The sequence below is a fragment of the Pollachius pollachius genome, assembly GCF_949987615.1.
Source record: "Pollachius pollachius genome assembly, chromosome: 3".
Lineage (NCBI taxonomy): Eukaryota > Metazoa > Chordata > Actinopteri > Gadiformes > Gadidae > Pollachius > Pollachius pollachius.
The window spans coordinates 23,026,394-23,047,996 of NC_136936.1; the positions used below are offsets into that span (position 1 = coordinate 23,026,394).

At 48.0% G+C, this 21,603-nt stretch overlaps 1 protein-coding gene across 1 annotated transcript in view; it reads left to right on the forward strand.

Moving 5' to 3' along the window:
• pik3cb (phosphatidylinositol-4,5-bisphosphate 3-kinase, catalytic subunit beta) overlaps window positions 1–21,603 on the forward strand; it is a 50,599-nt gene extending 28,996 nt beyond the window's left edge. Inside the window, exons 5-24 of the mRNA XM_079733332.1 lie at window positions 1,699–1,928; window positions 5,183–5,362; window positions 7,634–7,801; window positions 9,252–9,341; window positions 9,871–10,125; window positions 10,596–10,692; window positions 10,844–10,974; window positions 11,327–11,377; window positions 12,911–13,099; window positions 13,479–13,600; window positions 13,861–14,004; window positions 14,154–14,253; window positions 15,542–15,738; window positions 16,251–16,360; window positions 16,564–16,642; window positions 17,341–17,508; window positions 18,073–18,196; window positions 18,563–18,708; window positions 18,947–19,079; window positions 19,745–21,603. Coding sequence (XP_079589458.1) covers window positions 1,699–1,928; window positions 5,183–5,362; window positions 7,634–7,801; window positions 9,252–9,341; window positions 9,871–10,125; window positions 10,596–10,692; window positions 10,844–10,974; window positions 11,327–11,377; window positions 12,911–13,099; window positions 13,479–13,600; window positions 13,861–14,004; window positions 14,154–14,253; window positions 15,542–15,738; window positions 16,251–16,360; window positions 16,564–16,642; window positions 17,341–17,508; window positions 18,073–18,196; window positions 18,563–18,708; window positions 18,947–19,079; window positions 19,745–19,882 — 2,852 coding nt within the window. The 3' untranslated portion in view covers window positions 19,883–21,603. The remainder of the gene's footprint in view (window positions 1–1,698; window positions 1,929–5,182; window positions 5,363–7,633; window positions 7,802–9,251; window positions 9,342–9,870; window positions 10,126–10,595; window positions 10,693–10,843; window positions 10,975–11,326; window positions 11,378–12,910; window positions 13,100–13,478; window positions 13,601–13,860; window positions 14,005–14,153; window positions 14,254–15,541; window positions 15,739–16,250; window positions 16,361–16,563; window positions 16,643–17,340; window positions 17,509–18,072; window positions 18,197–18,562; window positions 18,709–18,946; window positions 19,080–19,744) is intronic.

Consider the following 21,603-nt stretch of genomic DNA (forward strand, 5'->3'; position numbering starts at 1 on the left):
AGCACTTAAAGTCTAAAGCCGGGATGGTGCATCGCAAACAGGCTGCTACACTTGCCAGATGCCGCTCCCTCGGCCGTGGCTCCGCGGCACTGGGCCCATTTGTGGCCTGCAAACCTTCCGATAGAGACGCACTTGGTGGGGGGCGGGCGGGGGTGTGGTGGGCTGGACTCCACACCGCTGGATTCATTACCTTCCGTCACTTATATCTGCCGTTGATCGGACCTCACCGGGTGCGAGTGTGTCTGAGGACACCCAAATCAGGCCTGAGGAATCCCCACGGGAGACGGATTGATCAGCCTCTTTCAATGTGTTTTTGAGGCAGCTTCATCCGTAGTTCTTCAAGGGACTTCTGCAGATGTGGCTACAGGACTTCCAACAGAATTCATGTCCCCGCCTAATTGCAGCGGCTTGCATGTGCACATGCGTATCTTCTCACTAGGGCTGTTTGTTACTGTTACTGACTGGAGATCAGTAAGAATCATATTTATTTTTCTTTTACAAAAAGAGGTGACATCAATTCATGCATCAATTCATCTCAACACATAGTCCAGACCTAAAGGAAAGAGCAGTTTACATGTTGATGGCTTCCAATGTTGTGTTGGTCATGCTATAGAATGATTTATTGCTTGTTTAATGAATAATACATAACATAAGGAACTTTCAAAAGAAAAATCGCATACTAAATCGCAATCGCAATATTGGTCGAAATAAACGCTATTTGATTATTTCCCCAAATCTTTCAGCCCTACTTCTCACACCTAAATGACTGCAACTCATTTTAATAAAATTGTGGTTTACAGTCGGTGACGAATGTGAGTTCATGCACTGAGTGCATGGCTGGGGAGAAGATAATGCAAGCCAGTGGATCTCTGACACTTTACTGTTGTCTCCAGTCTCCACTGCGGGTCAACCTGTACCTCGGGTAGTGTTTGTCAGAGCATTAAAACAGCTAGAAATTGATTCGAGGTGGACGGGCATTCGTGTGTTCTCAGCAATTTAAAAGCTCTATTGACCTACATGGATACAAACAAGGAAATACAGACTCTCCAAGCGTTTGTCTGCACTCAAACTCACACACAAAAAGGCTATGTTAAAACTAAAAAGCCTCATGGCCTTTAAATGTCAACATGTTTGTTTTCATTTTAAACTCAACATTGTACGCCACTTCCGCAGAAACTGAGGAAAAAAAGGCAACCTATAATAATACTAATTTCAATAGAAAGGAGCCATGTGGCCAGGTCAACCTCGCCGCAGTGTAACGTACACACCTGGCATTTAGCTCTGCTTTGGCTGTGAAGGGGTTCATTGCCTGTTGAATAACCTCCCTCATGACCATTCAACAGCACAGCAGTTCCGCCGCCCTTCATCAAGTGGTCACACAGGTACTGCGGCATTAACATGAGTGAGCCCTGCATTAACACCCTCCTCGATGCCATGGCTTTCTGGAGGGAGGGAGAGAGGGAGAGAGAGAGAGAGTGAGAGAGAGAGAGAGAGAGAGATCAGCGCATGTATGAATCATCGTTTCGATGGCCGTTTCTCCCCACACCTCCTACTCCCCGTTATAATTTGGTTATTTATGACGTTTTTTTTTAACATGATTTGAGTGTTCATTTCTGAACAATGGCAATGGTGCTGACAACAAAACAACTTGTTCATAAGCATCCATTGATAATAATTGGCCGCCTGTCCCCTACCCAGGTCTCCATGAGCTGGACGCCCTACAGGCCCAGGAGGTGAAGGACTTCCGGGCAAAGATGCTGCGCGTGAGCGAGGCGCGCATGCAGTTCTACCATGCCATGACCTGGAGTGAGTGGCTGCAGGCCTGCTTCTCGCCACAGATGGAGACCACCGGCACCGCCCCGCCCGCCGCCTCCAGCTACAGCCAGGAGGAGTACCTGAAGATCACCATCCACTTTGACCAGTCCCAGGTGAGCACAGAGGGGGCTGTGGGTTTAGGAGTTTAAGCGCTGTTATTTCAGCGTTGTTGGGTAGAGATGTCATCGTCATCATCAAGTGTTGCGAGGGAAATGCGCTGTAGATTTAGTACAGCGGTTTAGGGTTTACTGTGCCGGCCTCCGGAGGAGCCATGTTTGATTTTAGACCGCTCCCCGACTCATTCCTGAACAATCAGGACATCGCTTCCCTGATTAGTCCTGGGAATCCGTTTGCAGCAGCTGCTGGGGTTGGCTCCACCTTCACCAACACACATGTTTGTAAAGGTGGGGATGGGTCATGCTTTGGCCTTTGGTGCCTGGGAACCGTGGGAACGGTTTGCATTTTTACTAGGCCAGCTCCTCGAGGAATATCGCGTCGTATACATGGCCGCGGCAGGAGAGCGACGAAGGCTAACGTTTACGCTGGAGTTCCCCAGGGAAAGAGATGACTGGATGGTTACCTTTCTCAAATGACTTCCACACTACTGTGAACCTTGACATGTTTGTGTGCGAAAATTTCATTCAGTGTTTGATGATGGGATGTCATTGTAGTTGCTGCGTGCACAGGGCTTGCCACACACAATGAAAACATTGTTGATGTGTAAAGTACTGTGAACAGGACAACAACTTGTGTGTTTGTGTGTGTGTGTGTGTGTGTGTGTGTTTGACCTGCCTCTGTTGTTAAACTCTGTTGTCTGATGTTAAATGCAAGTAGCCTAACCTCGCCTCTCACTGGTCGGGATAAGCAGTGCTGAGATAGGAGCTGGTCATGTGACTAGACCCAGCTAGATAGCCATGTGACGGCACTAAATGGGTCACCACAAGTGGTGAAACTATGCCATCCATGCACGTGCACTTACACACACACGCACACAGACAAAAGCTTGACGACTCGATTAAAATGAATCCATCTCTTGCTCTGTCTCTCTCACCTCTTTTGCTCTCTTTTCTGTGTCATATGAAGAACACGATTAAATATTAATACTGATTGTTTTTGTCCTGGCTCACAGTCTGGTATCAGCTTCGATCAACACACAGCAGCAGGCACAGCACGCACATGCACTTGTACACACAGATTGCAGAACAAAAAAAACGCCTGTTTGAACTACATGCATATAGTCACATGCGGCCACATACACAAGCACACACATAGGCACACATAGGCCATCTGTTCCAATGTCCCCAGGTGGAGATTGGCAGGAAGCCGCATTAGTGACAGGAAATGTGCATGGGGGAACCTTTAGCTGTCGGGTACGTACCGTTTTTTGCGGTTAAGCTCCTGGGCCTGTTGTCTCGCTCCTGAGCAGCCTCTCCTCGGTCCTCCTTATAGCTCCACGTAACCTTCTCCGCTCCCTGCCCTTTATGAGGTGCTAACTAGTACCCACTTGGCAATTAAAACACATCCCACTTCACTCTAATTTTAGCTCGTCGTTCTCCCCCCCCCCGATCTCCCGGGGGTTAGCCTAGCAGGTACCTCCCGCTGGGCCCTGTGGGAGGGAGGGAGGCAGTCCTACACAGGCGGCCGTAGTCCACGCCTGGGTCAGGAGGGACAGATGATGAGCCAGGACCTTTCTACCTGGAGTGATTTCACATGGGCTTGTTAAGATGGTCTTATTCCGTCGTATTCTGTTGGATCCAAACAGGTCGTCGCGCCACTGGGTTGAATGCTGATAACCAGAGGTCGGCTTAGCTTAGGAGGTAGAGCGGGTTGACTTGTATCCGGAAGGTTGCTAGTTCAATCCCCGGCTCTTCCTAGAGTCGAGGTGTCCCTACGAGCTGGCTGTCGCCTTGCATCATCGATTTGTGTGTGTAAAGCGTTGTAAGTCACTTTGGATAAAAGCATCTGCTAAAGGCCCTAAATAGAAATGTAACCAACAGCAGGGCCGTTGTGTGTTGACAGGTCAATGCATTCTGTCGATTCGGAGCTCAAGTAAGTGCTGGATGGTCGTATTTATTACCAAATTGAAAGCATAAAAGTCTAATGCTGGATGCATGCTAATTTCATAGCCGATTTTTAAAGGCCAGTAAAAGAGTTACTTATCTGCTGGCATTTTATTGCTGTATGCACTGTATATCTTACTGGGGCCAGTAAAATCTATATTTTTAGTGTGTCATTAATATGTCTTATTAATGGTTACGACATGCGTTCCGTGTTTCACCACATACTTGTACACACATGCTTATCGTGTTTTGTGGCTGACACTTCGTTAACAAGCATACAATTTGTGTGTGTGTGCACGCACGCACGCGTAAAAAAGTCTGGATGTGGCTCCATGCTTTGCTACATCTCTCTCAGGATATGAGCTCACACAGTGGGTTATTTCTAGGAACAGTGGTGCCCTTATCTCTGGAAGCGGCAGATGTTGTTTTCGTAAGAACACAACGCTGAATGGCACTTTAATGCTCTCTTTTTGTAACCTTTTCTACTCTCGCTACTCACTCTTTTCCCCTCTCTCTCTCTTGCATTTTCTCAATTCAATTCAAAGGAGCTTTATTGGCATGGAAAATAAACATTTACATTGCCTAAGTGGTTAAAAAAAGCTGCAAAGGAAAGTACTACGAAAGGTTAAAACTAAGTGAAATGGGATTGCCAATACAAAAGTACAGTAGTAGAAAGATAAGTGACTGGTCAGGAGTGAGTTCATCAACCAGAGCTACCCCACAGGTTCGAAGCCCACCGGGGACGGGACCCCTCTGTGTGGAGTTTGTATGTTCTCCACGTGTTCACTAGGGTTTCCTCCCACACAACAAACACATGCAAGTTAACCCTCCTGCCCTGCCCATGAGCAAGAAAGGGTTGCCGCCCTGAGAGAAAGACAGCCCACTACCCGAATGATTTCCCCTTGGTGATTAAAGACACATGTGTCACATCTCAACTAGCTTAAACGTCATGCTCATATCTGTACTTATGCTGATTGATAGTGATTCAAATTATGTTATCAATAAAATCACATCCTATAACTGATTTCTAAAATAAAATAAATAACGCTGACCAGGCCCGTACCTCTTTTTTGTTTACTAGCATCATACTACCGACAATACGTAAATAGACCCCTCCCCCTCAGGGCCCCCAGCCAGCCACTTCCGGCCATCTGACCAGTCACACAGCCAGTGAGAGTTATTGAGTGTTTGAATTCTGAAAGTCTCCTGCCTACTCACTGGGATGGGCTCAATCGTACACATTCCGAATTTAGTGAAAGTAATAAGAAAGGTATGAAAACGTTATCTCCATCCCTCCCCCTCCCCAGGACGCAGCCAGCCTGAGGGTGTCCCCGGCCTCCACCCCCACCGAGGTGATGGAGCAGGGCCTCAAGAAGTGGCTGACCACCCACGGGCCCGAGGACGACTCCCGGCAGGGGCCCTATGTGCTGAGGGTCAGCCAGCGGCTGGAGTTCCTGTGTGGGGACCACCCCCTCATCCAGTACAAGGTGTGTGTGTGTGTGTGGGGGGGGGGGGTCAAAGTGCACTTGACATTGATGTCAGAGAGACATGAAGATCAGGATCACCGTTTAGTTTTAATTGTGAAGCAGGTGGCCGGGATTAACTCTTCTGTTGTCGTTTCATCGTTATTCAGTGTAAAGGGTCTTTGTTTCAGTTTGATGTCTTCTAATAGAGATGCTGTGGAGTACAGTTATGTTCTTTCATTTATTTTCTTCAGAGTTCATCTGTAGGGTCATTGACTTTACTATTTTTCAAAGTGGGCAAAATAGTTGTTTGTCCTTTCTACTCATGGAAGGCTTATTTAGAGTAATACCAGATAAGCCTTGGATTTTGGATCTCTATTCAAATCAAATACGGAATGAAACTTGCGGAGGAGTTGTACAGCAATTTCCTTGGCTCCTGCGTCGCTGATCGCCTGCCAATATCGGGTGACTTACGCTAATGTCTCTGACACGTTGTTGTGCCTTCTATCTCCTTGATTTCAAGGGCCTCTTTTATTAGACACGTTTCACTACATTTTCCGACGCGCTGTTTACCGGTACGCCCTGGCCGCTACATCTTCCCTGGCCGTTCTCGGAAGTTTTGCAATCCTGCGTGGATGTGGTGAGAACCTGGAACGTGTTGGTGAGGCTGCGCATCGAGAAGCCATCTCTTGTAAACTATCCCTACCTGTCAACAGGCCGAGGTGCTTGTGAGTTTGTTTCATGGTAACCGATGCATGACAAATCTTGTAGAATCGGAGATATTTCCCTCATGGAAACAGGGGGAAAAGAATGAGATAAAAAGAAAAGGCCTGTGTAAACGGACCCGGACATCAAACGTCTCGTACCCTGGACCACAACATATCGGGCATAATGTTGGGTCGGCCTCTGGGCTGCCCTTTTGTTTACGTTGAAACAGAAATTAGTGGACCATGACAAGTCGGCTGACAGCTCAATAACACTACTTCCGGCTCAGTGGTTTTATCTTTTGTTGTGTTTTGAATTCCATTTTCCACTTTCAGGGAAGTATTCCGCCTGCACACACACCAAACCTTTGCGGTGACTAACTTAGAATTGTGTTCTGTGAACAGTGCTCACTTAGAACAGGACCTCGGTCAACGTTAAAAAACCATCTGTTCCTGTTGCACCGTAGCATTTTATGGCTTGGTTTTTTTTATGGCTTGATTGTTATGGCTCCGTCCCCGTCTGTGGGTTAGGGTTAGGGTTAGCTCATTACATGAAGTCTGGTAAACTGTGTAGACTGTGTAAACATCCACTGTATCCTTCTCTATCTTAAACCTACAATCCCTTATGTTGCGCCACGGTTGCTTAGTGTAGCGCGAGTACTCTACTGTGAGCCATCCCTGTGTGTGTGTGTGTGTGTGTGTGTGTGTGTGTGTGTGTGTGTGTGTGTGTGTGCGCGCATATTTTATGCATATTTTGTATCCAATAATGCATAGTGTAGCGGGCCTTTGGGTGTGGGGTTTCCACGCCACCAAGTTGAATAGACAATACCGATAGACAACACACAAAGCAGGTTCAACTTAGGATGGTTTATTCACCTAGTAAACACAACCAGGGTGGGAAAAGGGTCATCCACTTCCTTTATGATCCAGTCCTCTCTGTATCTTGCTAACTCTGGCTTGTGGTAGCCTGCTCTCCTTTTAACTGCAAGCACTCCAGCTTAATGGCCTTCAGGCCTGCCTCGTTAACTGGAGGAAGTCCATGTATGGCCTGGGGGTGGAGCCAGCAGGTTACCAGACCTACCACTCCCCTCACTCCTCCCTGGCGTCTGCCACAATAGTTTATAGTTTACATTTAAATTCAGCTTGATTTCACCTGGGTTTGTTTGATTCTGTATGCGTTGGATACGGGCCTCAAGGTGCGTAAACTGGAGACGTGTTTAGGCAGTGCGCGCGTCGGTTGCTCGGGCGTTGGGTGCGAGGCCAACTTCTAACACACGCAGCCTCAGCCACGGCTCAAAACGTTCAGTCTTTTGGACTGTACTACAAAGCTTTGGTTGGAGAATTGTCCGTGCAGCAAGCCGGATCAAATTCGAAGTCATTTGAACCTGGAAATAATGTACAATTTCAAGTGAGTCCCATCCACAGCGGGACTCACGCATCGCAAGGTCCAGTCCCCCCCGTCCCCCCCAGAACCGCCTTCCCCAGAGGGCCGTCGGTGGAGTGCATCGCGTTCAACAACCTGCTCTACGTGCCTCAAGTCATCGCAACCTCCACCTAAGACGTGCCCCTTCTCTTCCCTCTGGTCCTGCAGTACATCAAGGAGTGCATCCAGGCCCGGGAGCCCCCCCACCTCACCCTGGTGCTGACCAGCACCGTCAAGACCATGTTCGAGAAGGAGATCTCGGCCATCGGTGCCGTGGTCTCGCGCAAGTCCTCAAACCCTCCAGTCCCCCTCCCGCCCAAGAGAAGAGCGCCTACGGTCAGTTTGTGTGTGTGTGTGTGTGTGTGTGTGTGTGTGTGCGCGCGTGCGTGCGTGCGTTGTATTACAAATCAGTGCAGTAGAAATCCCTTCTGGCCTTAAACCATCCGGTCTGCAGAGGCAGCGCTGGAGAGGCGTACGCGGAGGCGCTGCGGTTACGTGGCCACATGTCTTTTTATCTTTTTTTTTTCATGCGAGACAACGCTTCTCAGCTGTGTGCGTACATGCCTGCCCTGCAGCAAACGCGTGTAGCCTAGAAACCAAACCCCCATACGCTGAATATCACTCCCTTCATCAGATGCAGGCCGCTTTGACGTGTGTCTGCCTTTTTTCCTTTTGAGGTGTTCAGAGTATCTGTGGACACCTGTTGTTATTCTACTGACCTTTTGAGGGAGCTTTTGTGGTTCTAGGGATTTGTGATCAACGTTGCCGTACTCTTGTTGCCAAATATTGTATATATGCTTTCAAAACGTTTATTTATTAATTTATTGACTCTTGATTTCTTCGCTGGCTTAATACATGCAATAACAGCAAGGCCAATAAAAATAGCATGTTTGAGTAGAAAATGCATTTAGTTGATTTGGGACTTGGCTGAATACGGGGCTGAGCACTTGTGGTACGACTGATATCCTGTGGTCGATGAATGGTTGCCTTTGAAAGGAAGTGGAATCTATTTTTTGCAGAGGCGCCTTTTATTGCGAACTCAGCTGCCACGGCGGCGCTGTAGATAAGCAGCATCTCTAATTGGTCAGAGGCAGGCGCCTTAGGAGTGGAGGACTCAGTGTTCTGGCAGTGGAACAGCACACGGTTCGTCATATGACAAACACACACACACACACACACCCTTCTCGGGTATTGGAAGGGCTAGGAACACTGGAAGGAACACATTCACACATGCATATGAGGGGTGGGAATAATAACAACACACACATATTTGAAAACTAACACTTGCTGTGCAGTTACCTTGCAATGGCCACTCACGCATGCATACACACACACACGCGCGGCCGAAAACAGGCACGCATTCACCGCCAGCAGCAGGAAGTGTGGTAGTTAGTCATGAAGCTTGGCTCCATGGGGAAGAGACAGTCATGTGATCGTGTTTGTGCTGCCGACTGCTGACCCTCGCAAATCTCTGCTGGACATCAGAATGCCCCGGCTGACCCTCACACCGTGTGTGTGTGTGTGTGTGTGTGTGTGTGTGTGTGTGTGTGTGTGTGTGTGTGTGTGTGTGTGTGTGTGTGTGTGTGTGTGTGTGGGTGGGTGGGTGGGTGGGTGGTGGGTGGTGGGTGGTGGGGGGGGTAAATGAGTATGTAATGAGCTGCGCTCACAGAGTGTGTTGTGGTGTTTTTACAGTAAATTTCGCTATCGACTGCGTTCACATTACAACTCACCGACTTTCTCTATCTCTTTCTCTCGTTACTCTCGCTCTGTGCCTCCCTCTCTGCAGCAAGTACAGACCTGTGTGTGGGACGTGTCTAGCCAGTTTAAAATAATCCTCCTGAAAGCAAGCAAGGTGAACGCAGAGGAGACGGCCAAGGTAGGCTCGGGCCCTGCATTGTTCACAAGCAACACAACAAAGTGTATGTATCCTGTCTCACCGCATCGACACTGGATTTACACATGAATCACCCAAGTGACAATGGACAAATAAAGCTCAAGCTCTGCTGCAGGCCCTTTCTGTAAGCTCTGCATGTATAGACACTGACTCAATAACAGGTAAACTTATCATGCAAATTTCTCTTGTTTTAACACATTTGAAAGTCGGATGCTACTGATGGCACGGAGCTAAAAAGCCCAAAAATGTGACTGAATATTCAGCCTTATCCTTTGTGTACATAGTTTGATGGCTATCCTAATAGATCAATATTCAAATGTAATTTTTATGTTTATGATTCTTGGTCCACCTGCATTTTATTTATGCTCTTGAAGAAAACAACAACCCCTCACGGAGCTAAAAAATAATCCACAAGTTAATAAAAAAAAAAATACAATGAAAATCAATGAAAAGGAACCTATTTCCACTTCCGCCCGGATCCATCTTCCCCTGGTGACGCCCCCCCCCCCAGGTGCAGGTGCGGGCGGGGCTGTTCCACGGCACAGAGTTGCTGTGCAAGCCGGCGGTGAGCAGCGAGAGCAGCGGGCGCTCGGAGCATGCCTGGTCGGACGGCACGCTGGAGTTCGACATCGTGGCCAGCGACCTGCCTCGCATGACGCGCCTCTGCTTCGCCGTGTACGCCATCATGGACAAGGTGAAGAAGCAGAAGTCCACCAAGAACACGCACTCCAACAAGTACCAGACCATCCGCAAGGCGGGGAAAGTGGTGAGCGGCACACATTTTTCGTTTCCTGTTTATTTATTGAGCACTGGAGACCTGGCCTCGGTTGTGCTGCTGTCGCCGAGGCAACCCCGTGTACGCGTGGTCAGCGTGGGCTGCGTCAGGCCACAGGTACGCACTCAATCTGTTTTCATGGTAGCCGGCTGAAACTATCTGCAGGGCTTCAGAGTGTTCACACGGCCTCCTCCTCCTCCCACACCAAGGAAACCATGCCCCCCCGAAGGCAAGGCACTGTGCTTCAAATCTGGTTATGGTGCTGCACCAAGTAGCCAGGATGAGTTCATCTCTGAGCATAATTATCAGGGTTCAAGCAGAGTCAATAGAGCAAAGTAACCACCTAAACACAGGGGGGAGGCCCTTGAGTGCCTACTTCACGTTGTGTACTTCAAGTGTCACTCTAGGAAGTGGTTTGTAATTCCTGCGCCCCCTCTCCTCTCCTCTCCTCTCTGTCACAGCACTACCCCATAGCTTGGGTGAACACCATGGTGTTTGACTACAAAGGCCAGCTGAAGACCGGCGACGTCATCCTGCACAGCTGGTCGTCCTTCCCTGGTAGGCCCTGGACACACCACGTAGCGGCAGTGTGTCACGGCACCCGTTGAACCTGTTGTGCGGCTCCTTCATTCACTGTACTACACAACTCTCTGAAGCCCCTTGCTCCAACCGTGTGTGTGTGTGTGTGTGTGTGTGTGTGTGTGTGTAGATGAACTTGAAGAGATGCTGAACCCCATCGGGACCATCCAGACCAACCCGTACACGGAGAACGCCACCGAGCTGCACGTGCACTTCCAGGAGTACTCCTCGCACCCCATCGTCTTCCCGCCCTTCGACAAGGTTCAAGCACGCACACACACACACACACACAATGACATACTCACAAACAAGCATACCGCACACTCATGCACAAGTCATCACATCCGCTTGATTGATGGTTGATTGATGACACACACACACGCACACACACCTCTCACTTTGGATGAACTTCCTGCTGACACCACCACTTCCTCCGCATCTCTCGGAGGAAGCCCATCATCGGTGCCCTTCATTAAGACACGATGACAGAAAGTTGTGAATACGAGCAGGCTGGCGCGTGTGTGCGACGTGTGTGTGCGACGTGTGTGTGCGACGTGTGAGGCATGCACCATCTGCAGGCACTAACGTTCACGCCGGTTTCTTGTCCTCACAGATACTGGAGAAGGCTGCGGAGATTGCAAAAGCCAATGACCTCGTTCCCATGGTGAGTTTGGGACATGAGCATGAAAACGCACGCCGGCCAAATACAAAGCTATTACTCCCATTCTCCTTACCTTCATTTAATTTCCTTTAAATACTCACCCCCCTTCTTTTTTTTGAGTCGCAGCATGTCAGGCGGTGTTGGTTAGTTTCCTAGGAAACCCAAAGCAAGCACCATTCAGAAAACTGGACTGAATGTGCTAATCCACCCCCGTACTCGGTGATCATCCATGTGGTTTCATTTTGGGATGGTTACATTTTTGAACATCAAGCCAGAAAGCAGTCCCATAGTGTAATTTTATCCCAACAGACAGTTGAAAACACTGCATTTACATTACTAATAACATTAGCTTTGAGATTTTAATGAATGGTTAATGCCAAAAAATGATAGAAGTGGAAAGACTTTCAAGGTAATTCCGATATGATTTCAGTAAACAACATCTGTATGTATTTAGACTGAAATCACCTTTTAATAGCTCTAATGTTTGCGGACAATTCCCTTGCAACATGCTAGTACAAATCCTTTGTAGATTCAAAGACAATCATTTAGTTGTAAAAGGAATTTGATCGTTGTTACCTGGTTGCATGCTGCCATCTAGTGGTTCATTTTCAGCAAGAGCTGCCGATGAGGAGTGGCAGGTTACCGTAGCAACATTCAGCAGTGTGATATCAAAAGCTTAAATCATTTAAACCCTGCAAATTACTGGCTTTGGCGCTAACGCAGCAACCATTGGCAGAGCTCTATTGTATTTTCTCCAGTGCTAGTTTCTAGGGAATATCGAGGAGAGAGTATCTGTTTTACATCCCTGGTTTACCATAACTTTAATCTGCCGGGACGCAAACAAAGATGCCATCACAAACGTGATCTTCATATCTGTGGTTGTATAGGGCTTGTACATCAGAATGCCCCATGGGATTCCCTGTTGCCGATAAACCGCCATTTTGTTACGACTTGATTGAGTCATGTCCTAAATTAACGTAAACATTCACTTAACCTAGGCTAATGCAAAAAAAAAATATTGCCATGTCTCGTATGAGAAACGTGGCAGTTTCAAACACAACAATATCCTCCCATAATGACAAATGATTTCACCATTAATTACTGAAGAATGACCAAACAAGATTGCAACCAATAACATTATCATTGCTATGTGACGTCACATTGTAAAAGCGCTATTTTGTACTGAGAGCAAGAACAATGCCAGATTTACCTGTTTATTTATTGGATTAGATTCCACTTTGATTCCAAATATGTGTCCATGTATACAGCAGCCCAAAGTCAAACATAATTTGTTTACTAACTCATAGATGGAGGAATGCTGGAACACAGTTTATTTGTTAACGCTCTCTGGGCTGCCAAGAGCCCCTCAACAAACGTGATACTGGGCCTCAACCGAACGTGTTCTTTGAAGCGCTGCCAGAGGGCGCAGGATGGTTGTTTGGTGTAAGAGATCTCTCTCAATCTCCTCTCCTCTCCCCCGCTCCTTCTCCCCTCCCTCCCTCTCTCCCTCCACTCCCTCTCTCCTCCCGCCTCCAGGGGCGCGGGGGGAAGAAGTTCCATATCGAGCTGAAGGAGATCATGGAGCGCGACCCGCTCTCCCAGCTGTGTGAGAACGAGAAGGACCTGATCTGGACGCTGCGCCACGACTGCCACTTGAAATTCCCCCAGTCCCTCCCCAAGCTGCTGCTGTCGGTCAAGTGGAGCAAGCACGAGGATATGGCCCAGGTTAGCCAGGGCAGAGGGCAGAATGTGCGGAGATGCTCACAGACCGAATCCAGAATACACAGCCCTGTCAGCGGCCAACCGTTCTTCATTCACATCACAACAGGCCTGACACAATTTGCATGGTTGTCCAATTTCTGTAATCAATGACTGGACGCCAGGCCGATCAACTTATAACATATTATAACAGCTTCATAAATGATCTAAAAATATTTTTTGAAGAAATGTTCAGAAGAGGACCTTTGAGTATGAGGTTTGATGTGCCGAGTGTGAGTATGTGGGCCAGCATATTGGTGTAAAAATGGTGATGGTGGTGATGCTGAGGATGGTGGTTGTGATGATGATGATGATGATGATGATGATGTGTGTGTGGCTGCCTCAGCTCCAGGCCCTGCTCCAGATCTGGCCCCGGCTGAGCCCCAGGGACGCCCTGGAGCTGCTGGACTTCAACTACCCCGACCAGTACGTCCGCGAGTACGCTGTGAGGTGCCTGCGGGACATGAGGTACACACTCACTCACTCAGTCAATTACTCACACACTCACACACTCACACACCCAGCCAAATAAATCGTGGCCGATTTACGACTCGACATTGACAATGTCAACAATTAACCTCGGGTCTTATCAAACTGGCAAACATTTAACCCTTTTTTTCTCTACCTCTCATTTCTCTCTCTGTCTCCCTTTGCTTCTGTTTTTGTGTGTGTGTGTGTGTGTGTGTGTGTGTGTGTGTGTGTGTGTGTGTGTGTGTGTGTGTCCCCAGCGACGAGGAGCTGTCTCAGTACCTGCTGCAGCTGGTGCAGGTGTTGCGCTACGAGCCGTACTATGACTGCGCCCTCACGCGCTTCCTGCTGGAGCGTGCCCAGGCCAACCGCAAGATCGGTCACTTCCTCTTCTGGCACCTTCGGTGGGTGTTGCTATGAGCTCCCACGCACACACCTTGCCAGTTGTGCGTGCATAAAAACAAGTGAAACGTGTTGTTTGCAGAAGGCGGGTCACACGAGGACAGAGACGGTTTGGGTTGGGCTCAATGTGTTGCCTCTGCCGCCCCTACAGGTCAGAGATCCACATGCCTGCTGTTTCCATCCAGTTTGCCCTCATCCTAGAAGCCTACTGTCGAGGAAGCATCCCTCATATTGAGGTCCTTAAGAAGCAGGTAGGACACGCATAAAAGGAAATACAGAGACATGTGAGGTTTTTCCTCTTTGTGGATCATTTAAAGGGGACATATTATGAAAACTATGCTTTTCCTGGGATTTGGGGTGTTGTTTTGGGTCTCTGGTGCTCCCACACGCACCCAAACTTTGAAAAAAGTCTGTACATGATTCTTTGAGTGAGATATTATCAGTCTGACAGCTCATTGGTCAATGGGCAGCAGCTCATTTGCATTAAAGCTACAGACACCAGAAACAGCGCATTCTGAAGGGACTGAAACAAAGGGGAATAGCGGTAGGCAAGATTTTCTTTCCTAAAAGCTATTTCCAGCAAACAGCTTCAAAAACATGTTTTCTGGACCTCAAATACTATGTTTACTTGTTGGGAAAACACCATAATATGTCTCCTTTAATCTTCTGTGTTCACTGATTCCTAACGCAACTGTGTCAAATGACTTACAACAAACATAGTGGGACACACACACACACACACACACACACACACACACACACACACACACACACACACACACACACACACACACACACACACACACACACATACTGTGCTTAAAGATGATATATCTGTGAAGAAGTGTGTGTGTGTGTGTGTGTGTAGGCATGCTGCAGGATGTGACCTGGGCATGAATGGTTATTCTGTGTCTATTCTTCCCATCTTAAACTCTGCGTGTGAAGTGTACCACCCCTGCCACATCCGCCAGGCAAGGACCCAAATAGTACACAGTTTATTGACAGGCCCAGGGTCATGATACACACAAACACACATTTGACCTTTGAACTTCGCCCACAAAAGTAGTACGCTGGAGGACATTCTCTTCTCTGGGCACTTCCTTCCTCTTCCACTTCTTCAGCACTGTCTTAGCGCTCTCCACTTCCTATTTCGAGGTGTGTGTGTGTGTGTGTGTGTGTGTGTGTGTGTGTGTGTGTGTGTGTGTGTGGTGAAAGTCCTGTTGTGCTTGTTTGGAAAATCATTCTAGATCAGGGTTTATTCTGCATTAATTCCACTACTTATATGGCTTTTGGCTGTTCAATTATGAATTGACTTTGATACGCATGACAGAGCATGGCTTATGGGGCTCATACAATATCTCAGTATGCGTGAGTTTAGTTCAATAATCAACTAGCTCTCGGAGCGTCACTGTTAACATTGACACACATTTAGAGTCCATAATGTTCCTCTGTCGGCCCCTTGACCCTTGTGTACATTACCGCTCTGCCAGTACTCCCTTCTTTGAATGCATCTATATGTTATTCCCAACCCCCTGGTAGGTGGAAGCGCTGAGTAAGCTGAAGTCGGTCAACGAACTCATTAAGCTGGGCACCATCAAGACGGCCCGCAGTAAGACCAAGGAGGCCATGTTAACCAAGGAGGCCATGATGACGTGCCTGAGACAGAGCGGCTACTCAGAGACGCTGTCGGACCTGAACTCACCGCTCAACCCCAGCATCCAGCTCTCCGGCATCAAGTGAGTCCCAAGGAGCCCGCCGCTCTCTGCTGGCAGCCGACCCCTTGCAGTCAGTAGGCAAGTGTTGAGTCTCTTCTGCAGCGTTCCTACAGCTCTGGGTCACGATGCGGTCGGATGGTGGGCTGGGGCCTGACAACGCACTTAAACCCCTTAGCACCCCAGAATGCGTGATCCTTGCGCTAAAAGATGTTTCTGTGCGTTTGTGGCCCCACCACCGCTGACTGAAAAGGCCTCTTGGGTCCTGAGGCGACCCAGGGGAAGAAGCCCTGCTCTGCGGTGTACAGGATGTAGTGTGTGCTAAACCACAGCATAGACACGGTGATTGTCGTGCTAAATTGATGCAACTGCCGTTTGACCAATAAAGCCGTTTTTTCAGTCGAGGGTCAGAGACGGCCAAGAAACCAGAGAAGAGAGTCTGTGGCTGTGTGGTTCTTGGTTTCTTGTTGAACTTTTCTTTTCCCTCTCTCTCTCCCGGTGCTTTCCCTCTCCCTGTCCTCGCTGGCGGCCCTCAGTGTGGAGCGCTGTCGCTACATGGACTCCAAGATGAAGCCTCTGTGGATCGTGTACCACAACAAGCTGCTGCGTGGAGACAGCCTGGGCATCATCTTCAAGAACGGAGACGGTAGGACTACACACACACACACATATATATATATATATATTTATAGCGTTTTTCCAAATAGCTGTTCAACAGTTGTTCAAATGTTATTCAACAAGTCATGACTCATGTGCATCATCTGCTTGGTGTTTGGTTTCCTTTCACTGATCTCTCTTCTCTCTCTCTCTCGTCCCTCTGTCTTTCTATCCCTGTCTCTCTTGCCACAGACTTGAGACAGGACATGTTGACTCTACAGATTCTGAGGTTAATGGACCTGCTGTGGAAGGAGAATAGCCTGGATCTTAGGTGAGCCTGTGTGTGTGTGTGTGTGTATGTGTGTGCTCTCTCTTCAGCAGGGGGAAACTAATGTGTGTGTGTGTGTGTGTGTGTGTGTGTGTGTGTGTGTGTGTGTGTGTGTGTGTGTGTTTGTTTGAATGCACAGACGGGCGGGCGTTGCGTGCCCTAGCTTGTCGGCAGCTGTTCATATTAATATTCCTCATTCCCTTCTAAACCTCTCCCCAACCAAGACGAGGATCAGTTCTGTTCTCTCAGTCCTTATGGGATTGGGTTTGTATTTCCTTGAGTCCCATGTGTCTGCATTTCTCCGGGTTGGGTGGTGCTGTAGGATGTGGACAACTTAGGCAGTATCTATTATTAAACCTAGAAGAGTAGCAGTTAGTTTTTCAACCTTTCCACATGCTTTAAATCCTGCAGATTATATCAACACAGCCCTCCTGTGGACATGGAGGGAAAATGCAACATTTGTATTAGAAATACATAAAAAGATTGCAATGAGTTATTTCCTTGGTAAATTGATCCCTGATAGAATTGACTTTCCATCAGATGAATTAATAAATACCAACTTTTCCATTTAAGTTCTCCCTTGTTGTAACCAATATTTCCTTTTGGTAAGGAACAGGAGCAAGCATTACATGGTGTGTGTACGTGTTTGTGTTGTGAATGGAGCGAGCTCTTCCTGATGCGTCTGCCTCTGTGCGGTGCAGGATCGTTCCTTACGGATGCCTGGCCACGGGGGACCGGGCGGGGCTGATTGAGGTGGTGTCGTCGGCGGACACCATCGCCAACATCCAGCTGACCAGCAGCAACGTGGCGGCGGCCGCGGCCTTCAACAAGGACGCGCTGCTCAACTGGCTGAAGGAGAAGAACTCTGGGTAAGGAGGACTCTGCACGATGCTGCTTGTCTCAGGGTGAGGGTTAGCCTCAGACCTTTGATTATTGGCCAGAGTTACCACATGTGACTTGTTAACCAAAGCTATTTATTTTTTATTAAGAAAGTATCCTAACTAGCTGTTTAATTTGCATTATGTAAATACAAGGCAGGTACTATATAGGTGTTAACACAGCCTATACATTACTTGCATGTCAACGTTTATGTTGTATAAATGTGTTGTGTACGTTTTTCAGAGAGGTTCGATCTCAGTGAGACCAACCTGGTTACAATATCGAATAGATACAAATCGACAATCTAGACTTCCAAACTATGGAGCATTTTCACTGCTTGAATGTGTATGGTTTCGATACCGTTCAGACAGTGATGGGTCACTTTTAGCGAGCCAAGCTAGGACGCCTAGGTTCCATGTCTCTGAGCCCGTGCACTGGGGGTGAGACCGGGGCCACATCTGTATGAAGAGAGTTCCAGGTGCTGATGCAAGTAGTTTTTTGGGTTCACGGACTGATGATCACCGGCTGTGTTTGTGTTGTCCTAACGATGACAGGGACGCACTGGACCGCGCCATCGAGGAGTTCACCCTGTCGTGTGCTGGCTACTGCGTGGCCACCTACGTGCTGGGCATCGGAGACCGCCACAGCGACAACATCATGGTCCGCAGCACCGGCCAGGTCAGTCTGAGGGCCAGAGAGGAACACCGTTATACACAGTGGTCATGTGTGCAAGATAAGCCTAGTAATGTAGAGTGAATAATTTAATTCGGACGGTAATGATTGGATGGCCTACCTGTCTGTCTACCTACCAACCCGCACTCATTGTAGATGACCGGACTCTTCCACAAGGCTAGGTCAGACCTATCTCTTAAGCTAGTGGGCTAGCTCTTTTTTAATTTGCAAACCTTTAAATTTCTTACTTCTCCACATTGCCTACCACTAGCTTTAAGTAAAACAGAAAAAGAGAGGCCGTTAAAGATGCTAGAAAAGTTGAGTCACTCATCATCATCGTCGTCATTGATTTGCTCATCGTCTCTCCCCCAGCTCTTCCACATTGACTTTGGCCACATCCTGGGCAACTTCAAGTCCAAGTTCGGCATCAAGCGGGAACGTGTGCCCTTCATCCTCACGCATGACTTCATCCACGTCATCCAGCAGGGCAAGACGGGCAACACAGAGAAGTTTGGAAGGTGTGTTCCAGCTTCTTGTTGGTGGTCTGAGCCACTTCCATGTGTTTGCATGGAACAAGAGGGGATGAATCTGATAATTGCTCGTATAAGACAGGGATGAGGGGAATTATACTATCATACTATACTACGATACTGTGATGACGCTAAATTTTTATATGTCAAGACTGCCCCCTTTTTATTTGTCTACACCACTAGCGCTTGGTTGGTTGATACATCTTTTCTGTGTCTTTTCCACCAGCTTCCGTCAGTATTGCGAGGGGGCCTATCTAATCCTGAGGAAGAACGGGAACCTCTTCATCACACTGTTCGCCCTCATGCTCACCGCTGGGCTGCCAGAGCTCACCTCCGTAAAAGACATACAGTACCTGAAGGTAACACACAGACATACACTCACTCACTCACTCTCATACACAGACTGATCGAATGGAAATCATAATGCACAGTGCCGCCGTGTTCAGATGCATGTGGATGCATGCCTTGATGAGCGTCTGCATACCAGCTAACCTTTAAAATCATGTAAGCGTTCCGTTACCGATGCAACAACTATAGCGTGATTGTGTTCTGGACGTTAAAGTGGTTTCTTCTATAACTAACGTAACACAATGACATCAAGCGCTGACATAACCAGCGCTGCTATCATCTGTATCTGTAGCCAGCCGGCCGTTGCTTAGCAACCATAGTTGACACCGGTGTCGGACATGTTTTGGTTGTTCAAAGATCAAGAGATAAGGTATTTCTATCTCTCCTGTTGCGGCCTCGTTCCCTCCCTGGTCCTCGTCTCTGCCTCCGTCTCGGTGCTTGCGCTGCATCTCCTCCTCAACCCCTGTTTCCTCTCTCCTCTCCTCCCTCCTCCTCAACCCCTGTTTCCTCTCTCCTCTCCTCCCTCCTCCACAACCCCTGTTTCCTCTCTCCTCTCCTCCCTCCTCCACAACCCCTGTTTCCTCTCTCCTCTCCTCCCTCCTCCACAACCCCTGTTTCCTCTCTCCTCTCCTCCCTCCTCCTCAACCCCTGTTCCCTCTCCCCCCCTCCCCCCCAGGACTCCCTGGCGTTGGGCAAGACGGACGAGGAGGCGCTCAAGCAGTTCCGCCAGAAGTTTGACGAGGCGCTGCGAGAGAGCTGGACCACCAAGGTCAACTGGATGGCTCACAACGTGGCCAAGGACAACCGCTCCTAGGGCAGCTGCCCCCCCACGGGGTGGGGGGGGGGGGGGGGGGGGGGGTGGAGGGCAAGGGGCTGAAGGGGGTGCCACGGAGAGACGCATAGAGACAACTTATCTATATATTTAAAGAAGGGAATGTAGAAGACACCCGCTCCCCCCCCGCCCCACCTACCCACCCCGCTCACTTCCTTATGTCGTTCTGGAAGAGCGACTGAAAGACAGAACAAAGAGAACTTCTTTCAGGCCTTTTGACATATTTGTGGAATAACCTATGGCACTTGCAGGTCTTGCACAAGTGCAGTCGGTGACCGAGCACACACTCACACACACATGCAACCCATGGAAGGAACTTACTCTCCAAACTCTATCGTCTCTCTCCTGTATCTCCCCACAACAAATCCCAGCCGCCAGCCCCTATCGCCGTACTGACCGTGGGGTTGGGGGCTCCGGCCCACTGACTGATGAGGGAGAGGGGTGCTTCAGAGGACAAGTGTGGGTTGGCTAACTTGTGTCCAGAGAACATCAACGGCTGGTCCCACGCACAGAGCCAACGGAGGCATCACGCGCCACGCCCAACTACTGTACTCTCTAAGATAAACGACGGGTGTGGACGGCAAAAAACTGAAAAAAGACGTGGAAACCGGAAGAAGTCTTAAAACTTAGCCAAACTATATGCAACGGCCACAAAGGATCACAACATTCTTGTTCCTTTACTGCCTCCTGCTAACCATCAACCGTGTGCCTCAAGTGCGGGAAGATTGTATATTTTTATTTTAATTTTTTTGCCGTTTTAAGATTATATCTTCTGGGTTTTTTTGTTTTTCTCGTTTTGTTTTTATGTGCCAGACTACTTTATTGCTCCACAGAAGTGTGTGTGAGAGGAACAAGTTTTTAAAGTTTTTAAAAGAAGCAGAGGAATCGAATACCTTGAGCCTCGTCCACCGTTTTAAGCTAAGGGGTAGCGTGGAACATTCCAAACACTGGAACCTTGCATGAACAAGACCTAGCACAGAAAAGGAATTACTGAACTCAACGTTTTCTATCAAAGTAAAAAAAAATTTTTTGAGTTTGACCGGAAAGTTGCTTTTTTTTGTTTTTTGCTTTATCTAATTCAATCAGATTTTTTGTTTTTAACAAAGGTAAATAAAAGCAATTCTGCTAAATATATCCGCTTTAAGGAGTTCATGTCTTATATAGGACCTTGCCTCAGCTTGTGAGCCTTTCAAAGCACAATCCACCTTGTGCTAATAATCTCGACAATATCGGAATCATGTAACATGCCTTTCTTAGGACCAAACTAAAGAGAAAAAACTTTGGTCGTTTTATTGTTAATACATATTTTGTAATTATTTGTTCCAAAGTTGAATGTTCTCGCAAATAAGTGCCGATGTCATTTGAAATGTATTGGTGGTTTTGATATAGCAGGGTGAGGGACACTGCGATACAAAGCTCCAATCTGGCTTTTCAACATTGGGTGCTCCCTGCAGCACCTGCATTGGTTGTTTGTGCAATACCCATAAACAAATATATGAACTGTATCTATTTGCATATGAACCCTTGGGCTTCAGGCCCGAGCTCAAACTGGAGGTCCCGGTGGGTTTATGTGTGATGCTGCTGTACTTCCCACTGCTAGCCTTTACATGTCTCCCAGACACTGGATATTGTCAAATGTACAGGCTTTTATTGTTTCGCTGGTATTTTGTTTTCATAGGAGTTTTATTAAAGTTATTTTTCAC